This window comes from Equus quagga, chromosome 6 (genome assembly GCF_021613505.1).
Source record: "Equus quagga isolate Etosha38 chromosome 6, UCLA_HA_Equagga_1.0, whole genome shotgun sequence".
NCBI classification, from domain to species: Eukaryota; Metazoa; Chordata; class Mammalia; order Perissodactyla; family Equidae; genus Equus; species Equus quagga.
This window is the reverse complement of record NC_060272.1, coordinates 83,856,692-83,876,653: the sequence shown is the minus strand read 5'-3', so window position 1 is coordinate 83,876,653 and position 19,962 is coordinate 83,856,692. Positions and strand designations below refer to the sequence as shown.

The 19,962-nt window shown below is 41.1% G+C and overlaps 1 protein-coding gene across 8 annotated transcripts in view; it reads right to left on the bottom strand.

The window, feature by feature from the left end:
* Positions 1 to 3,300: 3,300 nt before the first annotated feature.
* Positions 3,301 to 19,962, bottom strand: part of SLC35D2 (solute carrier family 35 member D2) — a 57,169-nt gene continuing 40,507 nt past the window's right edge. For 5 of the 8 annotated variants that reach the window (XM_046664511.1, XM_046664513.1, XM_046664514.1 and 2 more), the window contains 2 exons: positions 6,203 to 6,281; positions 3,301 to 3,930 (listed from right to left, as the gene is read on the bottom strand). In XM_046664511.1, coding sequence (XP_046520467.1) covers positions 3,694 to 3,930; positions 6,203 to 6,281 — 316 coding nt within the window. In that variant the 3' untranslated portion in view covers positions 3,301 to 3,693. Of the gene's footprint in view, positions 3,931 to 5,090; positions 5,174 to 5,775; positions 6,098 to 6,202; positions 6,282 to 19,962 lie in introns of all 8 variants that reach the window. The other 3 variants (XM_046664512.1, XM_046664517.1, XR_006889082.1) reach the window with 2 other exon arrangements.

Below are 19,962 nucleotides of genomic sequence, written 5' to 3'. Positions count from 1 at the left end.
TCCTGACCCTGGCCGTCCCCGGGCCTGGCTTGGGGGTTCCGGCCTTCATCCTAAAGGGGCACACTTTCTTATTCCACGTGCTCAGCATCTGATGACAGAAGAGAACCTTGGAGATTCTGAGCTGCTGGATGCCCCGTTCCCCAAAAGCTAAGGAGCAGCAGCTACTGGTCAGCTAAGTTGGCAGTCTCAGCACTCAAAGTGTAGTCACCAGGACACACACCCATTCACAGAAACAAAAACGACTCACATGTCATAAAAATGACTCACTAACACTTAAAAGTTGAAGCGATCATGCAAAAGGAAAAAAGTAACTAAAGACTCCAAAATTATTGACATATGTCCCTTTGCCATTTTCCTGAGGGCACAAAAAATATATATAAATGAAAATAATATATAACAAAAAGTATATATAATACATATACTATACATGTAAAATATGTAACTCTTCTCTAAACTAGGTTCTATTCTTTAAGCAAACTCAGCTGTCACAAAACTCCAGTGCCCATGCACCTGAGATATATTTAATATTTAGAAAAATATTAAAACAGCAGAAAAAAGTCCAAGTTAACAAGTAGTGTCATTGTTATTAGCAGTACAATAGCCAGAAGCAAGCAAAATATCAAGGATATTAAACTAATTTTCTTTGTCCCATCCAGAGCGATTTTTATGATTTTTCAGTAAGAATAATCTGGAGACCTGAGGCATTGGGCTTCCTTGGAGCTCATGGATCCCTTTCCCACCACCTCTCTGCATCCAGAATCCTCAACTAAGCTTAACTCAAAAGCTGGGGTGGAGCTCCCAGCACCCTCGCACCTCGGGAATCTGGTGCTTTAGAAGAGGCAGCAGAAATTGCACGTTTCAGCCCAGTCACAAGGGCTGCCGGGCTGCTCTCAGGGTGCCCTCTGCTGGCCACACAGGGAAGCAGGGGACGTCTTTCCACACAGGTGAAAATAAAGGGTCCTTCAAGAAGAAACCAAGAAAGGTATTCTGATCAACAGTAAAAGAAAATCGAAATAAGAACCCCCACCCACAGGCATCCTGGTGATGAAAACAGAAGACCGACCACGTGAAGAGTGTAGAGAGCCACAAAAGCACCTTCCTTTAAGAATTCTGAGAACAAAAAAAGTTGGAAGAAAGCAAAAGCTTGTTTTTATATGTTTTGTTTTGTCACTGAAAAAATGAGTTGATAATATTTTTCAAATCTTAGCATTTTTGGTCTCTTGGTTTCATAAATGATGTTGATGACACAAGAGAAGGTGGTCATACATCTCGGGAGCCCCAAGGTCACACTCTAGAAGTAAACTGAAACAATAAAAAACTCCTACAACTCAACAACAAAAAGACAAACAACCCAATTCACAGATAGGCAAAGGATCTGAATAGACATTTCTCCAAAGAAGACATTCAAACGGCCAACAGACACCTGAAAAGATGCTGAACATCACCAATCAGTAGTGAAATGCACATCAAAACTACAGTGAGGTATCAACTCACATCCATTGGGATGGCTACTACAAAAAAAAAAAAAAAAGTAACAACTGTTAGACAGGATGTGGAGAAATTGGAACCCTTCTGAACAGTTGGTGGGAATGTAAAATGGTGCAGCTGCTGTGGAAAACAGTGATGAGGCCTAAAGGATGGGGGTTGGAGGGCTTCCAGATTGGTGGCCAGGTCAATGTGCTGGGAGGGGGCTGCATGTAGAGAGGGCGCAGAAGCTCCAAACCAGTGCCCACATGCCTGGTCCTCTTCGCTTTGGCTGTTCCTGAGTTGCATCCTTTATTATAAGCTGGTATTAGAGAGTGAAGCACTTCCCTGAGTTCTGTGAGCCATTCTAGCAAATTATTGAACTCGAGGAAGGGGGTGTGGAAACCCCTGAGTGATGGCTGTTGGTCAGAAGCACCAGTCACAACCTGGGACTTGGGATTGGCATCTGAAGTGGGGGGCAGTCTTGGGGGACTGGGCCCTTAACCTGTGGGATCTGTACTAACTCCAGGTGGTTAGTAACAGAATTAAATTGTAGGACACCCAGTTGTGTCCAGAGAGTTGGAGAATTGCTTACTGTGAGGGAAAGGCCTCACACATTTGGTGTCAGAAGTGTTCTGTGTGTACAGACAACAACTTTTCTTTTACTATCCCAAAGAATTGAAAGCAGGGTCCCTAAGACATATTTGTGTACCCATGTGTTCACAGCAGCATCATTCACAAATAGCCAAGAAGTGGAGGCAACCCAGGTGTCCATTGACAGATGAGCAGATAAACAAAATGTGGTCTATCCATATGACGGAATGTTATTCAGCTTTCAAAAGGAAGCAAATTCTCACACGTCCATGCTAAAACAGGGATCAACCTTGAGGACATTATCCTAAGTGAAATAAGCCAGTCACAGAAAGACAAAGACAGTGCAATTCCACTTAGAGTAATCCGGTTCCTACAGACGGACAGTCCCACGGCGGCTGCCAGGGGCTGGGGCAGGGCACGAGGTACAGTTTCAGTTTTACAAGAATGAAAAATGTTTGCAGATGGTTGCTCAGCAGTGTGAACATACTTAACACTACTGAACTATATACTTAGAAATGGCTGAGATGGTAAATTTTATGCTGTGTATTTTATAACTAAAAGTAAAATTTCTTTTAAAGTAAATTGAAATAACACGTCAACACAATCATTCCTTCATTTGCCGCCCTGCCCCACATCTGGCTCCGCTTCTAGAAACTGAGAAAGTCGGGGCTGGCAGGGACGTGGAGCTCTAGTTCAATTTTCCAGATTAAAATAACGAGGCCAGCATGGCAAGGCGACCTGCTCTTGGTGGGTTGGCAGCAGAGACAGGACTAAAAGGAAGGGCTCCAGTCTCCCAGCCTGGGCCCTACCCACCCTGCACCACAGCCCCGATGGGGACAGGCCATTTCTTGATGAAGATAACAGATCACAACACAACGAGGAAAATATACGTATCACATCAACAGTATCAAACCATCATTCACACGAGAAAACGCACTGTTAATAGTAATGAGAACTCTCATCCATTCAGGGCTCCTTCCCGTGTAACCCTGGTATGGCAGGTCAGGCCTAGGAGGAAACCGACCTTTGCTGAAACTCCACAGAAAGCCACCTGAAAAACCTGGAGGGATATGAGGAGAGAAACATGACCTCCTGACAGGTTACAGGGCACACCAGTCTTGTTTTTTCCATTATTCTGTGATTTTTCCCAGCATGAGCCTTAAGAGGAATTTTACCCTTCAGGGCAGAGTGAGTGAATGACTGTTTTTCCGCCTGTCTCCAATAATATCACAGTATGAGGCATGCATATAAATTATTCTTTATTTTATTTTGATTGGGAAAAGATACCAACATATAAGATCAAATCAAAGCTAACAAATAACTTTACTAGCAGTTAATTGACTGATTTTATTAAAATGAAGACGTCTGTTTAAGCCGAAAAAGTGTTCACACTGGCACGTCGCTTTGGCTGGGAGCTTTGAAACGAAGGCCAAGGTGCCAAGAAGGAAATAAAGGCCATCCCAGCATCGACCCCTCGGCCCCTCTCAAGCGCGCGCGGCGGACGCCGGCCGGTGCCGAGAGGACGCGCCGTCGGGCGGGGAGGCGCTGCCCACGCTTCCGCGGGGGGCGGTGGATCGGGGCCGCGGCCTGTGAGGTACATTCTCCCTGTGTTTTGCAGACACTCCTGTTCATGCTTTAACGGGGCGGCGCCGTAGGGGGGCTCCCAGGACCCAAACACCAGGCTTCACACTCCCGCGCCTGGGTTGGCCCGGCCCCACCCTCCTCCCCGGCCCCAGTCTGCCAGTCAGTCTGCAATTCTGTCCCAGATTCTAGCCCTTCAAATCCGGCGGGATGCTTTCTTCGTCCGCCAGTGGTTTCGGTTTTAACTGGCTGCTCAGAGTTAAAAAGGAGTATCTCAAGCCCCCCGCCATGCTGAAAGGGAAAAAAGAGTGAAAATCAGTGGGCGTCACAGGTGGCACGCCAGCAGCTACTGACATCTTTAGTAAATACACTGGTTCATTCAGAAGGAAATTATTGACCCCCTGTTTTTCTCCTCAAGTTTGTATATTACTTGATGAGAATTACCCCTCTTATTTACAAATCTTTGGGGTAGAAAAAGAGTAGAATAAATCTAATACAGAAGCTTGGAAAGAAAAGCAGCACCTGGTTTTGCTTTTAAAGATTGGCCGTGAGCTAACATCTGGTGCCAATCTTTTCTCTTCTTCTTCTCCCCAAAGCCCCCCAATACATAGCTGTATATTCCAGTTGTACGTCCTTCTGGTTGCGCTCTGTGGGATGCTGCCTCAGCATGGCCTGATGAACAGAGCTGGGTCTGCACCCAGGATCCGAGCGGGCGAAACCCTGGGCCACCGAAGCAAAATGTGCGAACTTGACCACTCGGCCACAGGGCCGGCCCCCGAATTTGATTATTATTGAATAAACTATATACTTTTGTCCTAAAATAGCATCCTATGTATGAGACCCCAAAACGCCTTTCAGAAGGGTCTTGGTCACTCCTCCCGTGTCCTTAGCATGTGGTGCTCTGAGGGAGCAGAGGTTTAGTGAGGCCCACCTCACAAGAGGAAGGCACATGAGTTAACTTCAGATCTTGGCCCCCTGAATTTTCATTACACACATTCCCGTGATCCACAGGAGGGAGTGTGTCAGAAAAATAGATGAACTGAGTGATTTACATAAAATTATTAGAAACTGTAATGTCAAAACACCTCCTGCTCTTTCACTTACAACATATTAATCAGACTTTTTAAAATTCATATTTTACTAAAATGAGTTCATTTAGAAAACCCTACTTGGGGCTGGCCCCATGGCACAGTGGTTAAGTTCACAATGTTCTGTTTCAGTGGCCCAAGCTTCACCGGTTCAGATCCTGGGTGCCGACCTATGCACTGCTTGTCAAGACATGCTGTGGCAGGGGTCCCACATACAAAGTAGAGGAAGATGGGCATGGATGTTAGCTCAGGGCCAGTCTTCTTCAGCATAAAAAAAAAAAAAGGAGAAGGATTGGCAGCAGATGTTAGATCAGGGCTAATCTTTCTCAAAAAAAAAAAAAAGAAAAAACACCACCCACTTACCAAATATTTAACCCTACAAAGTTTAACACAGAGAAAATGTAGTCTCCACCAACTAGCATCCCAATGTAGGCAACGGATATATTCTGCAAAGAGAGAGGATTCATAATTTTAAAAGTAAAGGATTTAGCGGAAAAATACATATATATGGTGAAATCCAAAACTAAACGTTTTAGTTACTTTGCACAGAGTTGTACTCAGTAGGTATTCACAGGATGTTGAATGAATGAACAAAAAACCATTACTATGACTTTATTAAAAAAATGAAGTAAAGTATGGCACGATGACCACAGAACACTGCATCATTCGTGCCCCCTTCTAGTTCATACACGAAGAAGATGTAAGCTCTGCATTTCCAGACCCCATCTCTTTACCACCATTGGGTAGTAAATTTTAATCATATTGCTGCTAAACTTGAAGAGATTAGAGACGATGAGCAATTTCCATCTAGTGAATTCCACGCAGTTCTCAGTCCAGTGTGTGGCAGGGGCCCTCTGGGAGCCAACGGACAAGTCTGCTGTGGACGCAGGCAGCACTCCTCACCCACTCTGGGAGTTCACACGAAGAGAAGAACAAAGCAGCTGCAGGTCAGAACTGAGAACACCCCACCTCCTAGTCGCATGTGTATTCAAATGCATGTACACACACAGAACATATCCACAGACACAGCAGTCCATGAGTTCATTACCTTATTAGCGAGTGTATATCTAGATTGAAAACAGTTCTTCACGAGGACTCCCTTTCTTAGTCGGTAGGTTCTCCCAGAAAACCAAATTATAGATCAGAAGGTTATCTCGGTGAGTGCTTGGAAACTTGGAAATTGTTTCAGCTTTCTTACTTGGTTTTCCCAGACCAGCCCCTCCAGCACCCCCAATCTAAAAGTCATATTTGTCTCTCTTTTGTAAATTAACAAATCCTCTCTCTGTTTTCTGGATTAGGAGATGAGAAGACCTAAGAAGGGATCCCCAGCACAGCTGAAAACACCACAAGCCTCCATTCTTACTCCGCCTCTGGTGACGACAACAACAAATTCAAACTCAGCTTCTCTCGTAAAGACGGGATTCCACAGTCCATTCCCCAATTGGGTCATGCATTCCAAGGTTTCATTCACTTACCTTGATGGCTCCAACCACTGCCGTCGTCAGGGGCGAATTGTAATGGCTGCACAAAACTGTGGAGTACATCAACAGAAACCTGGGCCAAGGAAGCAGACGTCTGAGTGCGTGCCTTACTGTGCTGGGCAATAACAACAGGCTAAGAAAGGTCAGCGAGGAACCCATGCACACGTACTTTAAACAAATACAAAAGAAGAGCATACCATAAAGATTTTATCACCTACATCTTAAACATCTCTTCAACTCCGACTTTTTACAGGAAAATGGTCCAGTCGTGCATAGGCCAAACATTCTACCTTAGGTGTCCTTTTCCTTTTGTCTGCATTTCCCACTAGTGTTTCCATAAAAAGAAAGTAAAGACAACGAGATTGTTTTAATGACCCAAAATCTTTCATTTCACAGCTGTTACAAAGTGGTTTTGATCCTCTCTGTGCATCAGGATAACTGGCAAACCTTTAACACACAGTGGTGCCCAGCAGAGGGTCTCCACCAGTCAGTTTGAGGTGGGGCCCCTGCTGTGCGCGGTATCAAAGCTCCACTGACAATTCTAATGTGCAGCCGCGCTGAGAACCACTGGTGTTAGAAGGGAAAATCAGCTGAGTGATCACTGGCTTTGGACAAAGGAGATTAAAATGAACAGATTCCACGTGTCAATAATACTCCTGTACCCTATTACCAAAGTTAATTCAACAGGCACTCAACATTGACCAGTAAGTACCGACACTTACTTGTCGATAAAACGGCTACAGAGTTGTGACCAAGCAGCAGACAAGAAAATACATACACACAGGAAAGAATGTAGAATCCGATTGGAGGTAAGGAAATGAGTTTATTTTCATCGAGTAGTGGGGAAAATTAGCTGCAACCTAAGTGTGGTAAAAATCCGTCTACCCAGACCAGGTGAGTAAAAGTCAACGGAGTTTACAATCAAAACTGAGAAGGCAACTCAAAAGATACAGAGAGAGCGTAAGGTGTGTTGGGTTTTAAAGCAAATCCCAGTTAGACGGCATGAGCATGGCTCCCCCACTGACAGAGCAGAAAGAACCAGGCTCCAAGAAAGGGCCCAGTCCACACAACCAGCGGCAGATAGACAGGTCCTGTGGGAATTCCACCCCCGTCCCAGGTCCAGGCCCCAATCTCTCACTGTTGATAACAGAATCCAGATCACAAACCTTCCACACAGGAACCACTTTGGGCCCGAGTATGTTTATGATGGTAGAGAAAAAAATTAGAGAGAAGCTACATCGGGCTTTTACGTTAATTGAGGAATAAACTCAATTACAAACACATTTTGTAATCTCCAGAATAATGTGTCTTTGTTATCAAGGTAGTTAAAACAATCTGATAAATTAGAGAATCTAACATCTTGGCTTTTGTGGTTTTAACGTGAAATGTGCAATTGATATTAGACTTCCAATCTTCATTTGAAATAAATAAGAGAATCTGAGTAAGTCTGTACACAGAATGTTTACAAGAAACTGATTTACCACATTTCCAAGTTTGGTTTCTTAGATTTCAAAGTTGCGTGTGTAAATAATCTGGCTCTTTAGCTCCGCTTGGGCCTCATTAGGGCTCGGAATTGCTGGAGAAAAATCAGGTAAATCGCATTTGTAAATGCAGTATAAAATGTTTAAAAACTTTCTAATTCAGTAAATTGTAAACGAGACCAATTTACAGCAAATTGTTTAGGAGATTTTAATCAGCTAAACTTGAGTTAATAAACTATTAATCAAATGAAAGTAAATGTTACTATGTTTATACAAAAATTACTAGCTTCATAAACAGAGCAATAGTATTTATAAATTGAACTTAAAGCTTAAGAAAATCTAAGTTTTTTTAATGTTTACAATTTTAATAAATTCAACGTTAATTCAGGGCCCTGGGAACTATAAATAATCCTATTCATGCATAAAATGAAAAGATTAACACACTCAACCTGATGTTACAAGTGCCTGCTCTGCTTAGCCCAGCAGTAAGAGTACAAAACCCACAGCATCTGCCCTGGGGGGAGTCCAGAGTCTGAGAAGATGACAGGTTACAGTACAGGGAGAGAGGGGGCAGTGGGTGGGGGAGGGGTGCGGAGCACCAATTCAGGGGACCCAGAAAAGCTTCCTGCAAGCTTCCTAAAGTGGGATGCAGCCTAAACCCAGGACAATCATGGGTGTTCTTTATTTTCATTTTTGCTTAAAAATTCCTACTCCAGGATTCCAATCATGCAACATGTTCCCCATCCTGCATTTTCGTGAAACCAGCTGGGCCCACATTCAGAATTAGCAGATAGCTTGGACCTAAGATCCCAGTATCCATCTCCCATGAGTGTGGGCAACTAAGACACACACCAGCTGGGCTGAGCCAGGGGAGGAGCCCCGGTCTCTAACACCCTGGGGAAGTCTGAGTCAGCAGCAGTCCTCCTCAGTAACACATGGCATCTGTTACCGGAACAGCCACTCTCTGTGCAGACAGAAAGGCTGCACTTCTTACTATAACCACTAGGTGTCCCCAGAGAGGGTGCATGGAAAACCACTAGGATCAAGTAGGATATTAAAATTTTTCCCAAGAAATATAATCTATTTATATATGCAAATAAGTACAGATGTAGTCCTCTGGCGAAGACTAAGGTTCTGAACTAAATGAACCTCCATTAACTCAGTACACAGGAAACCACACCACTTTAAACACCAAAAATGTCAACCTCCACATGACAGAAGTTTTGATTTTAGCATCCATGGATTAATAAAATGCAAAGATATTTAAAAGCATTGCTGAATTCTCAGTAGCTTTTTGCCACTCTGTATTTTTTAAATTATATATCATCTGTGTACATTTGGAAAATAACAGCACATATATGCAATACACATTTATTCAGACAACAGATGCCAGCTGCGTGTTTTGGCTCATAGGGCCCCAAGGGATGGAGGTGCCCACGTGGAAACCCCTGGACCAGAACCCTGCCCAAAGGTTTCTTCCTGTTTCTGAAAATGACACAAAAAATAACCGATTTACCCAAGGCTGTATGGCACATTCAAGGCAGTCACAAAGAGAAATCAAATGACCTCATTTACAACCTGTTACCGGTTACTATTCTATGTACAGGCATATATATAAAATCAACACAAATACTCAAATAATTAAAGGCCACCTTTACACTCCTTCCACTACCACAATGGTAGCCAAGCACATTACTTTCTTATAATTCCAGATTTCAAAGAATTTCAGTAATCTCACCTTGCCCTTCTGTGGTAAGAACTCACTCCAACCAAAGGCCTCAGGGTGTGCCAAGGATGGCAGAGTCATGGGACAAATATGGTCCATCTTCCTAGAGCATTGGTTTTGCACTAAGATTTGGTTAGTCTGTAAATGAAGGGAATATTTGCACTCTAAAGGTTCCATTGCCCCGGGGCCCCAGCAATACACAGAATCCTGTTTCCTCTTTTATGCTCCATCTCAGCGCCACCAGTAAAGGTTCAAACAATAGAACATTTTTTATCCTATGAGTAGGGAAAATTTGATACTTTTGTGTTTTTATTAAGGAATATATTATTGCTTCAGTGGGATCAAAGGGCCTCCTACTGGGGCAGAAACAGATTAGGATAATCACCTCAGGGCCGGGGGGCTGGTGCCAGACGCTGGAAGAACAAACCAGAGCCTGTCATTTCTCAGCAAGATTAAAAAGACCTGTGCTGCCAGCTTTTTAAAATCTAGTTGTCAACTTAAATTCCAGTCTATATTTTACCTTTACCTGCATTAAATTATCTTAGCTCCCACAATCCAGTTTACCCTCCTGAAATAATTTCACTCCATCATATGCTTTATTTACAAACTCTTGATTACAAACAGCATTTCTTAAAGCTGAGTCCTTCATCATAACTCAAAAAAAAAAAATTAAAAGCCTGCCCTTTTCACCACTCCACTGGCTTCCTAACATATACTTCTTACATGTTATAATATTTAATTATATTTTCAACTTGGGATAAAGGTTTAGTGATTGGAAAAAGCAAGTTTGAAATGTAAACTTGAAAGAGTGAAAATAAATAAGAAGCTGAGAGTCAGAGTCCTCTGCAGTCAGGGCTCAAGACTTTCCGCAGGGACCAGAAGAAGGGACAGCCCGGGCCCACGGCTAGTTGTTCTGAAAACCAAGGATATGCTCAGAAGCTTACAATGACTTCTCTTAATATGAAGCAGCCAATGACCCGATCCTTTGAATGAGAAAATGTGAGAAGACAGGATTCTGAAAAGTTTACCATGCCAAAATTGGAGCTTCCTTCCAGAGTAGTTTCAGAAATAAAACTTGACCATGGAAGGTAACATATACGTAATAGAAGAAAGACAGTTGGAGCTACGGGCTATAGGTAGAACCAAATCTGTCTGGGTAAATAAAGGACAGCCAAACCAAACAGGCTGCCACAAGAAAGAGAAGCACGTCAACATCAACAATAATTCACACTCACCAAGCATTTCTGTGTGTCCAGCTCTGTGCTAAGTGCTTTTCACTATAAACTCATTCATCCACATAACCCCACCCCATGGATCAGATACTTCAGCTCATTGTTCCCATTTTAAAGATGAGGAAATGGGGCTCAGAGCAGTTAAATAACTTGTCCAAGGACCCAGAGCCAATAAGCGGCAAAGCCAGGACTCAAATTCAGGCCATCTGATTTCAGGGTTCAGGCACTTGACTGTTGGAATGATGATTTTAGTGTGCTCAAAAGACCCACTGAAAAAACTGAGACCTACCTAGTTTTTATCCTTAAACTTGGGTGAAACCTAAAATGTTAATGATTTCATCACTTTTTACTGATTTATTTATAATTACCATGCCTTTATGACATTTTCATTTGCAAAGTGACTACTGACAAAATAATATATTAAGAACTTTTATCAAGAGAGTGTTTGTTTTCTAAGAAGCACAGTATTAAATGGAAAAACAAATGTATAGAGTTGTACACAGATGGGGTCAAGCCTGGGAGAGGCAAGCCCCAGGGAGTCACATCTCACATCCAGGTGCCGCCCACCACATCACTCACTAAGGACAGTGGACAACAGAGCGTTTACTGCTTGATTTCCTTCATGGAATGGTTAAATGGAAAAGTGAAAGTAAAAAAACAAAACAAAATAAAACCAGTACCACATCAAGTTTATAATGAAGTGAGAAGACTCTGAAACTTGGCTCTGCTGTTCACATGTGAATATGGGCTTAGGCAGGGAAAGGTGCTGGTCTGAGTTTGTCTGATACAGGTTGAATTTTTTTTTAATTGGAGAGAAAAAAGTAGATGGTTTGACAAAAGGTGACTCTCAAACACAGTCCAGTAGATTTTTTTTCAAAGTTAAATGTGCACAGTCAACAATTAGAAAAACTACCAAGATCTTACTAAACTTATGCTTCCAACAGTGGCTGCCTGAGTACTTAGAGTACTTAGTACAGAAGTCCCCCCTTATCCGTGGTTTTGCTTTCCTCAGTTTCAGTTACCCTGAGTCAACTGCAGTCTGAAAATATTAAACAGAAAATTCTAGAAATAAATAATTTATAGGTTTTAAGCTGTGGCCATTCTGAGTAGCATGATGAAATCTCATGCCATGCCACTCTGTCCCTCCCAGGACCTGAACCATCCCTTTGTCCAGCATATCCATGCTTTATATGCTACCCATCCATCAGTCACTTAGTAGCCAAATGGGTTATTAGAACAACTGTCATGGTATCACCGTGCTTGTGTTCAAGTAACACTTATTTTATTTAACAATGGCCCCAAAGTGCAAGAATAATGATGCTGGCAATTCAGATATGCCAAAGAGAAACTGTAAAGTGCTTCCTTTAAGCAAAATGGTTAAAGTTTTCAACTTATCAAGGAAAGGAAAAAACCCTACACTGGACTGATGTCAGCATCATGGCGGAATGAGCTCTTCCCTTAGACTCACTCCTCTAAGATACAATGAAAAGGACATTCATAAACCAACAGAGGACATCCACACAACACAAAAGACGTCTGAGAGATCCATGCAGCCATACGTCTGAAGGCAGAGGTGCTGGACTCCTGGGGAGGCAGTGGAAGGAGGTAAGGGGATCTCCTCTCCCTCCCCAATGGCAGTGATCGAGGGTGTGGGACTGCACACAGCTCTGAGGTGAGGGGAGGGCAGCCCTCCACAGGAACCCCTTTGCTCTCAGAGCTGCCTCCCAGCCCACGGGAAAGCTCCATACTGAGGAGGTTAGGCTATTGCAGGGACATCTTCACCAAGCCGAGCACCCCAGGAGGGCAAACGGCAATTGCAGAGAGGGAGTGCCCCCAAGATCACACATACGAAACAAAGCACCCCTCCCCTCGTCTAGAACACCAGCTTGGCCAGTCGGCCAAAGTCAGGGACCCCACCAGAGCACCTGCACAAACATGTGTAAAGCAGTGCTGGTCAGGAGACAAATGCAGATGGCCTCTGTTGGCATAGCTGCCAAAGGACAGGCACAGCTGCCAGGGATCATGGCAGGCTCAGAATACACAGCTCCCACCCCTCTCCCAGTGGCAGCAGGTGGAATCTGTAACCACATACTACTACTATGTGATGGCACACTCCTCCCCATCAAATATTATGAAGAGGTATATTAAATCTCCAGACCAAAAGGAAACTGAAAAGCACCCAGAAATCAATCCTAAAGGCAGAGAAATTTATAATCTAAATAACAGTGAATTCAAAATAGCTATCATTAAAAAACTCAATGAGTTACAAGGAAACTCAGAAAGACAGTTCAATGAAATTAATGAACAGAAGGAACTGTTCACAAAAGAGCTTGAAACTATTTTTTTAAAAAAACCAATCAGAAATACTGGAGTTGAAAAACACAATGGGTGAGATAAAGAAAAATCTGGACTCCTTAGATCTGATATTATGGAGGACAGGATTAGTAATTTAGAGGACAGAAATAGAGAAATGCTTCAGATGGAGGAGAAAGAACTAAGACTAAAAAGAAATGAAGAAATTCTCTGAGAAATATCTGACTCAATTAGGAAATGCAACATACGGATTATAGGTATTCCAGAGGCAGAAGAGAGGGAAAAAAGAGCAGAGAGCTTGTTGAAAACAATAATAGCTGGAAACTTCCCAAACCTGGGGAAGGAGCTGGAATTACAAGTAAACAAAGCCAACAGAACTTCTAATTACATCAATGTAAAAATACCTTCTCCAAGGCATATATTAGTAAAACTGTCAAAAGCCAATGACAAAGAAAAAATATTAAGGGCAACAAGGCAGAAGAAAATAACCTATGGGGCCAGCCTGGTGGCATAGTGGTTAAGTTTGCACACTCTGGTTCAGTGGCCCGGGGTTCATGTGTTCAGATCCTGGGCACATACCTATGCATCACTCATCAAGTCATGCTATGGCAGCATCCCACATACAAAATAAAGGAGGAGTGGCACAGATGTTAGATCAGCAACAATCTTCCTCAAGCAAGAAAGTAAGATCAGCAACACATGTTAGCTCAGGGCCAATCCTCCTCACCAAAAACAAAACAAACCTACAAAGGAACTCCTATCAGGCTTTCAGCTGACTTCTCAGCAGAAACCGTAAAGGCTAGGAGAGAGTGGAATGATATATTCAAAATTCTGAAAGACAAAAACTTTCAGCCAAGAATACTCTATCCAGTGAAAATATCCTTCAGGTATGATGGAGAAATAAAAATTTTCCCAGATAAACAAAAGCTGAGGGAGATCATCGCCACAAGATGCCCCCTATAAGAAATGATCAAGAAGGCCCTAATACCTGGGGGAGCAAAAGGGTTTACAAAGCCTGGAGCAAGGAGATAAATAAGCAGACAAAATCAGAAAATTTCAGCTCTCTATCAGAACAGGTTAGCTAACACAATTATAAAATTAAAGATAAAGGGAAGGAAAATATAAAAAATAAGTATAATCACTTCATTTTAATAACAAATTCACAACACAAAACAGAGTAAGTTGTGACAACAATAACTTAGGCAGGGAAGAGGAAAGGGATGGAACATGCTTAGAATAGCGAAATAAGAGGCTATCAAAAAATGAACTATCTCATCTATGACATCTTGTATACAAACTTTGTGGTAACCACTAAACAAAACATCAGAACAGAGACACAAATGATAAAGAGAAAACTGAGAAAACCATCATAGAGAACCACCAAACTGAACTAGGAGTCAGAAATACATGGGATGAGAAACAAGGGAAATACAGAACCACCGGAAAACAAGTGATTAAATGGTAGGATTAAGCCCTCATATATCAATAATCACTCTAAATGTAAACGGACTGAATTCAATCAAAAGACACAGAGTGGCTGGATGTATTAAAAAACAAGACTCAACAATATGCTGCCTCCAGGAAACACATCTCAGCTCTAAAGAGAAACACAGGCTCAGAGTGAAGGGATGCAAGACAATACTCCAAGCAAATGGCAAACAAAAGAAAGCTGGTGTTGCCATACTTATATCAGACAAAGTAGACTTCAAGACAAAAAAGACAATGAGAGACAAAGAGGGGCAGTATATAGTGATGATAAAAGGGACACTCCACCAAGAGGACATAACACTTATAAATATATATGCACCTAACACAGAAGCACCAAAGTACATAAAGAAACTATTAACAGATCTAAAAGGAGATATTAACAGCAACACAATAATAGTAGGGGACCTCAACACCCCACTCACATCAATGGAAAGATCATCCAGACAGAAAGTCAACAGGAAACAGTGGCCTTAAATGAAACACTAGGCCAGATGGACATAATAGATACATAGAGCAAGAACACTCCATCCAAAACTAGCAGAATACATATTCTTCTCAAGTGCACATGGAACATTCTCAAAGATAGACCATATGTTGGGAAACAAGGCAAGCCTCAATAAATTTAAGATGAGTGAAATAATGTTAAGCATCTTTTCCAGCCACAATGCTATGAAACTAGAAACCAACTACATGAAAAAAGCTGGGAAAGTCACAAATGTGTGGAGACTAAACAACATGCTACTGAACAACAAGTGAATCATTGAAGAAATTAAAGGAGAAATCAAAAAATATCTGGCGACAAATGAAAATGAAAATACACCATACCAACTCATAGGGGATGCAGCAAAAGCAGTCCTAAGAGAGAAATTCAGAGCAATGCAGGCCCACTTTAACAAACAAGAAAAATCTCAAATAAGCAAGCTGAAACTACACCTAACAGAACTAGAAAAAGGAGAACGACCAAAGCCCAAAGTCAGCAGAAGGAAGGAAATAATGGAAATTAGAGTTGAAGTAAATGAAATAGAAACAAAAAAATAACAGTAGAAAGGATCAATGAAACTAAGACCTGGTCCTTTGAGAAGATAAACAAAATTGACAAACCATTAGCCAGATTCACTAAGAAAAAAAGAGAAAAAGAGAGAAGGCTCAAGTAAATAAAATTAGAAATGAAAGAGGAGAAATTACCACAGAAATACAAAGCATTATAAGAGAATACTATGAAAAACTATATGCCTACAAATTGGACAATCTGGAAGAAACAGATAAATTCTTAGACTCATACAACTTCACAAAACTGAATCAAGAACAAATAGAGAATCAGAATAAACCAATCGCAAGTAAAGATGATTGAAACAGTAATCAAAAACCTCACAAAAAGTAAAAGTCCAGGACCAGACGGCTTCTCTGGAGAACTCTACCAAACACTCAAAGAAGATTTAATAACTAGCCTTCTCAAACTATTCCAAAAAATTGAAGAAGTGTTAGGAACACTTCCTAACACATTCTACGAGGCCAGCATCACTCTGATCCCAAAGCCAGATAAAGACAACACAAAGAAAGAAAATTAAAGACCAATATCACTGATGAACATAGATGCAAAAATCCTCAACAAAATATTGACAAACCAAATACAGCAATATGTTAAAAGGATCATAAACCATGATCAAGTGGTATTTATACCAGGGATGCAGCGATGGTTCAACATCTGCCAATCAATCAATGTGATACACCACATTAACAAAATGAGGAATAAAAATCATATGATCATCTCGAGAGATGGAGAGAAAGCATCTGACAAGATCCAACAGCCATTTATGATAAAAACTCTCAATAAAATGGGTGTAGAAGGGAAGTACCTCAAGATAATAAAGGCCATATATGACAAACCCACAGCCAACATCATACTCAATGGAGAAAAACTGAAAGCCATTACTCTGAGAACAGGAAAAAGACAAGGATGCCCACTCTCGCCACTTTTATTCAACATAGTATTGGAGGTTTTCACCAGAGCAATTAGGCAAGAAAACGAAATAAAAGGCATCCAAATTGGCAATGAAGAAGTAAAACTCTTGCTGTTTGCAGATGACCTGATTTTATATATAGAATACGTAAGGAATCCATCAAAAAACTATTAGAAATAAGCAACAACTACAGCAAAGTTGCAGGGTACAAAATCAACTTACAAAATTAAGTTGCATTTCTATACCCTAATAATGAACTAATAGAAAAGAGAACTCAAGAATACCATCCCACGCCCCCACTTACAATCGCAACAAAAAGAATAAAATATCTAGGAAAAAATTTCACCAAGGAGGTGAAAGACCTATACAATGAAAACAATAAGACATTATTGAAAGAAATCAATGATGACATAAAGTGTATATGGATTGGAAGAATAAACATAGTTAAAATGTCCATACTACCTAAAGCAATCTACATATTCAATGCAATCCCAATCAGAATCCCAATGACATTCTTCACAGAAATAGAACAGAGAATCCTAAAATTCATATGGGGCAACAAAAGACCCAAAATAGCTAAAGCAATTCTGAGAAAAAAGAACAAAGTTGGAGGTATCACAATCCCTGACTTCAAAATATACTACACAAAGCTACAGTAATCAAAACAGCATGGTACTGGTACAAAAACAGACACACAGATCAGTGGAATCGAATTGAAGCCCAGAAATAAAACCACACATCTACAGACAACTAATCTTCAAAAAAGGAGCTAAGAACATACAATGGAGAAAAAGATAGTCTCTTCAATAAATGGTGTTGTGGAAAACTCAACAGCCACATGCAAAGAAATGAAAGCAGACCATTATCTTTTGCCACGCACAAAAATAAACTCAAAATGGACGAAAGATCTGAAGGTAAGACATGAAACCATAAAACTCTTTGATATTGGTCTTAGCAGCATCTTTTCGAATACCATGCCTACTCAGGCAAGGGAAACAAAAGAAAAAATAAACAAAAGTGACTTTATCAGACTAAAGAGTTTCTGCAAGGCAAAAGAAACCCGAATCAAAACAAAGAGACAATCCACCAACTGGGAGAAAATATCTGTAAATCATATATCCAACAAGGGGTTCGTCTCCAAAATACATAAAGAACTCACACAAGTGAACAACAACAACAAAATGACCTGATCAAAAAATGGGCAGGGGATATGAACGGACATTTTTCCAAAGAAGATATATGGATGTCAAACAGGCACATGAAAAGATGTTCAACATCACTAATCATCAGGGAAATGTAAATCAAAACTGCAAAGAGTTATCACCGTACACCAGTCAGAATGGTTATAACTACCAAGATGAAAAATAACACACGTTGTAGAGGATACAGAGAAAAGGGAACCCTCATCCACTGCTGGTGGGAACACAAACTGGTGCAGCCACTATGGAAAACAGTACAGAGATTTCTCAAAAAATTAAAAATAGAAAATACCATATGACTCAGCTATCCCACTAGTGGGTATTTATCCAAAGAATTTGAAATCAACAATCCAAAGGGACTTATGCACCCCTATGTTCATTGCAGCACTATTCACAATAGCCAAGACATGGAAGCAATCCAAGTGCCCAACGACTGATGATCAGATAAAGAGATGTGGTATATTTATACAATGGAATACTACTTGGTCATAAAAAAGACAAAATCGTCCCATTTGCAACAACACAGATGGACCTTGAAGGTATTATGTTAAGCAAACTAAGCCAGACAGACAAACACCATATGATTTCACTCATATGTGCAAGATAAACTAATACATGGACAAAGACAACAGATCAATGGTTACCGGGAGGGAAGGGGGTTGGTGGGGGTGGGCATAAGGGGTAAAAGGGCACATATATATGGTGACTGACAAATAATAATGTACAACTGAAATTTCAAAATGTTATAAACTATTAATGACCCCAATAAAATAAAATATGCTAAGGTTGCTAAAATCTACAGTAAGTTTTATTACAGTATATTGTTATAATTTTTCTATTTTATTATTAGTTATTGTTGTTAATCTCTTACTAGGCCTAATCTATAAATTAAACTTTATCACAGGTGGGTATGTACAGGGAAACACATAGTATATATAGGGTTCAGTACTATCCTTGGTTTCAGGTCTCAGAACGTATCCCCCACAGATAAGGGGGGACTGCTGTACTCTCCGTTGCAGAACAACCAATACCTGGAACAGACATACTATTTAACAGATTTTTCATCTTGAAAGAGGCACAAGAAGTCCCCCTAAATCCAGTCTTTGAAAAAGGGAGGCCCTGGCACAGAGTGATAAGGAATCAGGGCCAGGGAGGGTGAGAGCAGCAGACAGTCAGAGCAGGATCTGGTTGCCTCAGGGCAGAGGCTATGGCAGAACAACGCTGTCTGGAAACTGAGCCTTGAGCCAAACTCCAGGTGGGGAGGGACACTGTAGCCCGCTGAGCCCATACCCTCAAAGAGGCCTCAAGTGGTCCAGGTTAGGGGCAACACCTGGCTACCAGCAGGAGCAAAAACAATTTGTCTCTGCAGTAAAGTCTCTCAAATTCCCAGTTTCAGCCTACAGGACTGATTCAAACTAAGCAAAAGGCTCACAATCACAGGTCACCAAACACACATGAGAGCAAAGCACAATGACAGTCACAAATTACATATTTAGTCAACAAACTACAGATTTACATTGTCAAGAACTGCAGATACTGGAATCATCAGACAGAATATAGAACAGCTAAGTGTGTAACATTTAAAGAAATAAAAGGTACAACAGTCACAAAGATCACCAACGAGAGAGTATTAGGAATGAACGGACAAGTTCCCCCAAAACTAGAAATTCTACAAATAAAATATAAAATTGTTAAAATCAAAAAGTCCATCAACAGTTAAATATTAAATCAGACAGGGCTAAAGAGAGAATTAGTAAACTGGAAGATATACATAAATGTTTATAATGTAAGTGACTACATGACTGCAATTAAAATCAAGTTTGAGGATTGAAGAACGATCAAAGAGACCATGAGTTGTCACAGTTCATTTACACATAATGAAAATTGGAGTATTAGTGGTTAAAAAAAAGAAGTAAGGTGGAAATTCATCCTTCTTCACAGGAAAATTCTTTTCATAAGTTATTCCCTGAGACAGTCGTTCACAGACCCTGTCAGACGGGATGAGACAGGGGTGCTTGTGTGCACAGGGAGCCCAGCACAGGAGGTGTACTCCAGAGACCCCAAACGCCGGGGCCCTGAGGAATAAGTCTGCAGTGTGCAGGGCAGGAAGAAGGGCGGGCCGCTCACACTCCCTGTGCATTCTTGTGCAGCTGTTGGATTATTTCCTAGTTGTGTGCATTATCTATTCATCAAAAGGAATTTTCAAGTTTTAGGAAGAGAAAAAAAGGCACAAGCTACATGGCCCCTCAACAGGAAGATACAACTAAGGAAAATTTTAAGAACAAAAGCCTAAAATTATTGGGCAATACAATGACCTGGACATCTCTCCTCAGAAATTTCCCTGAATAGGGCAT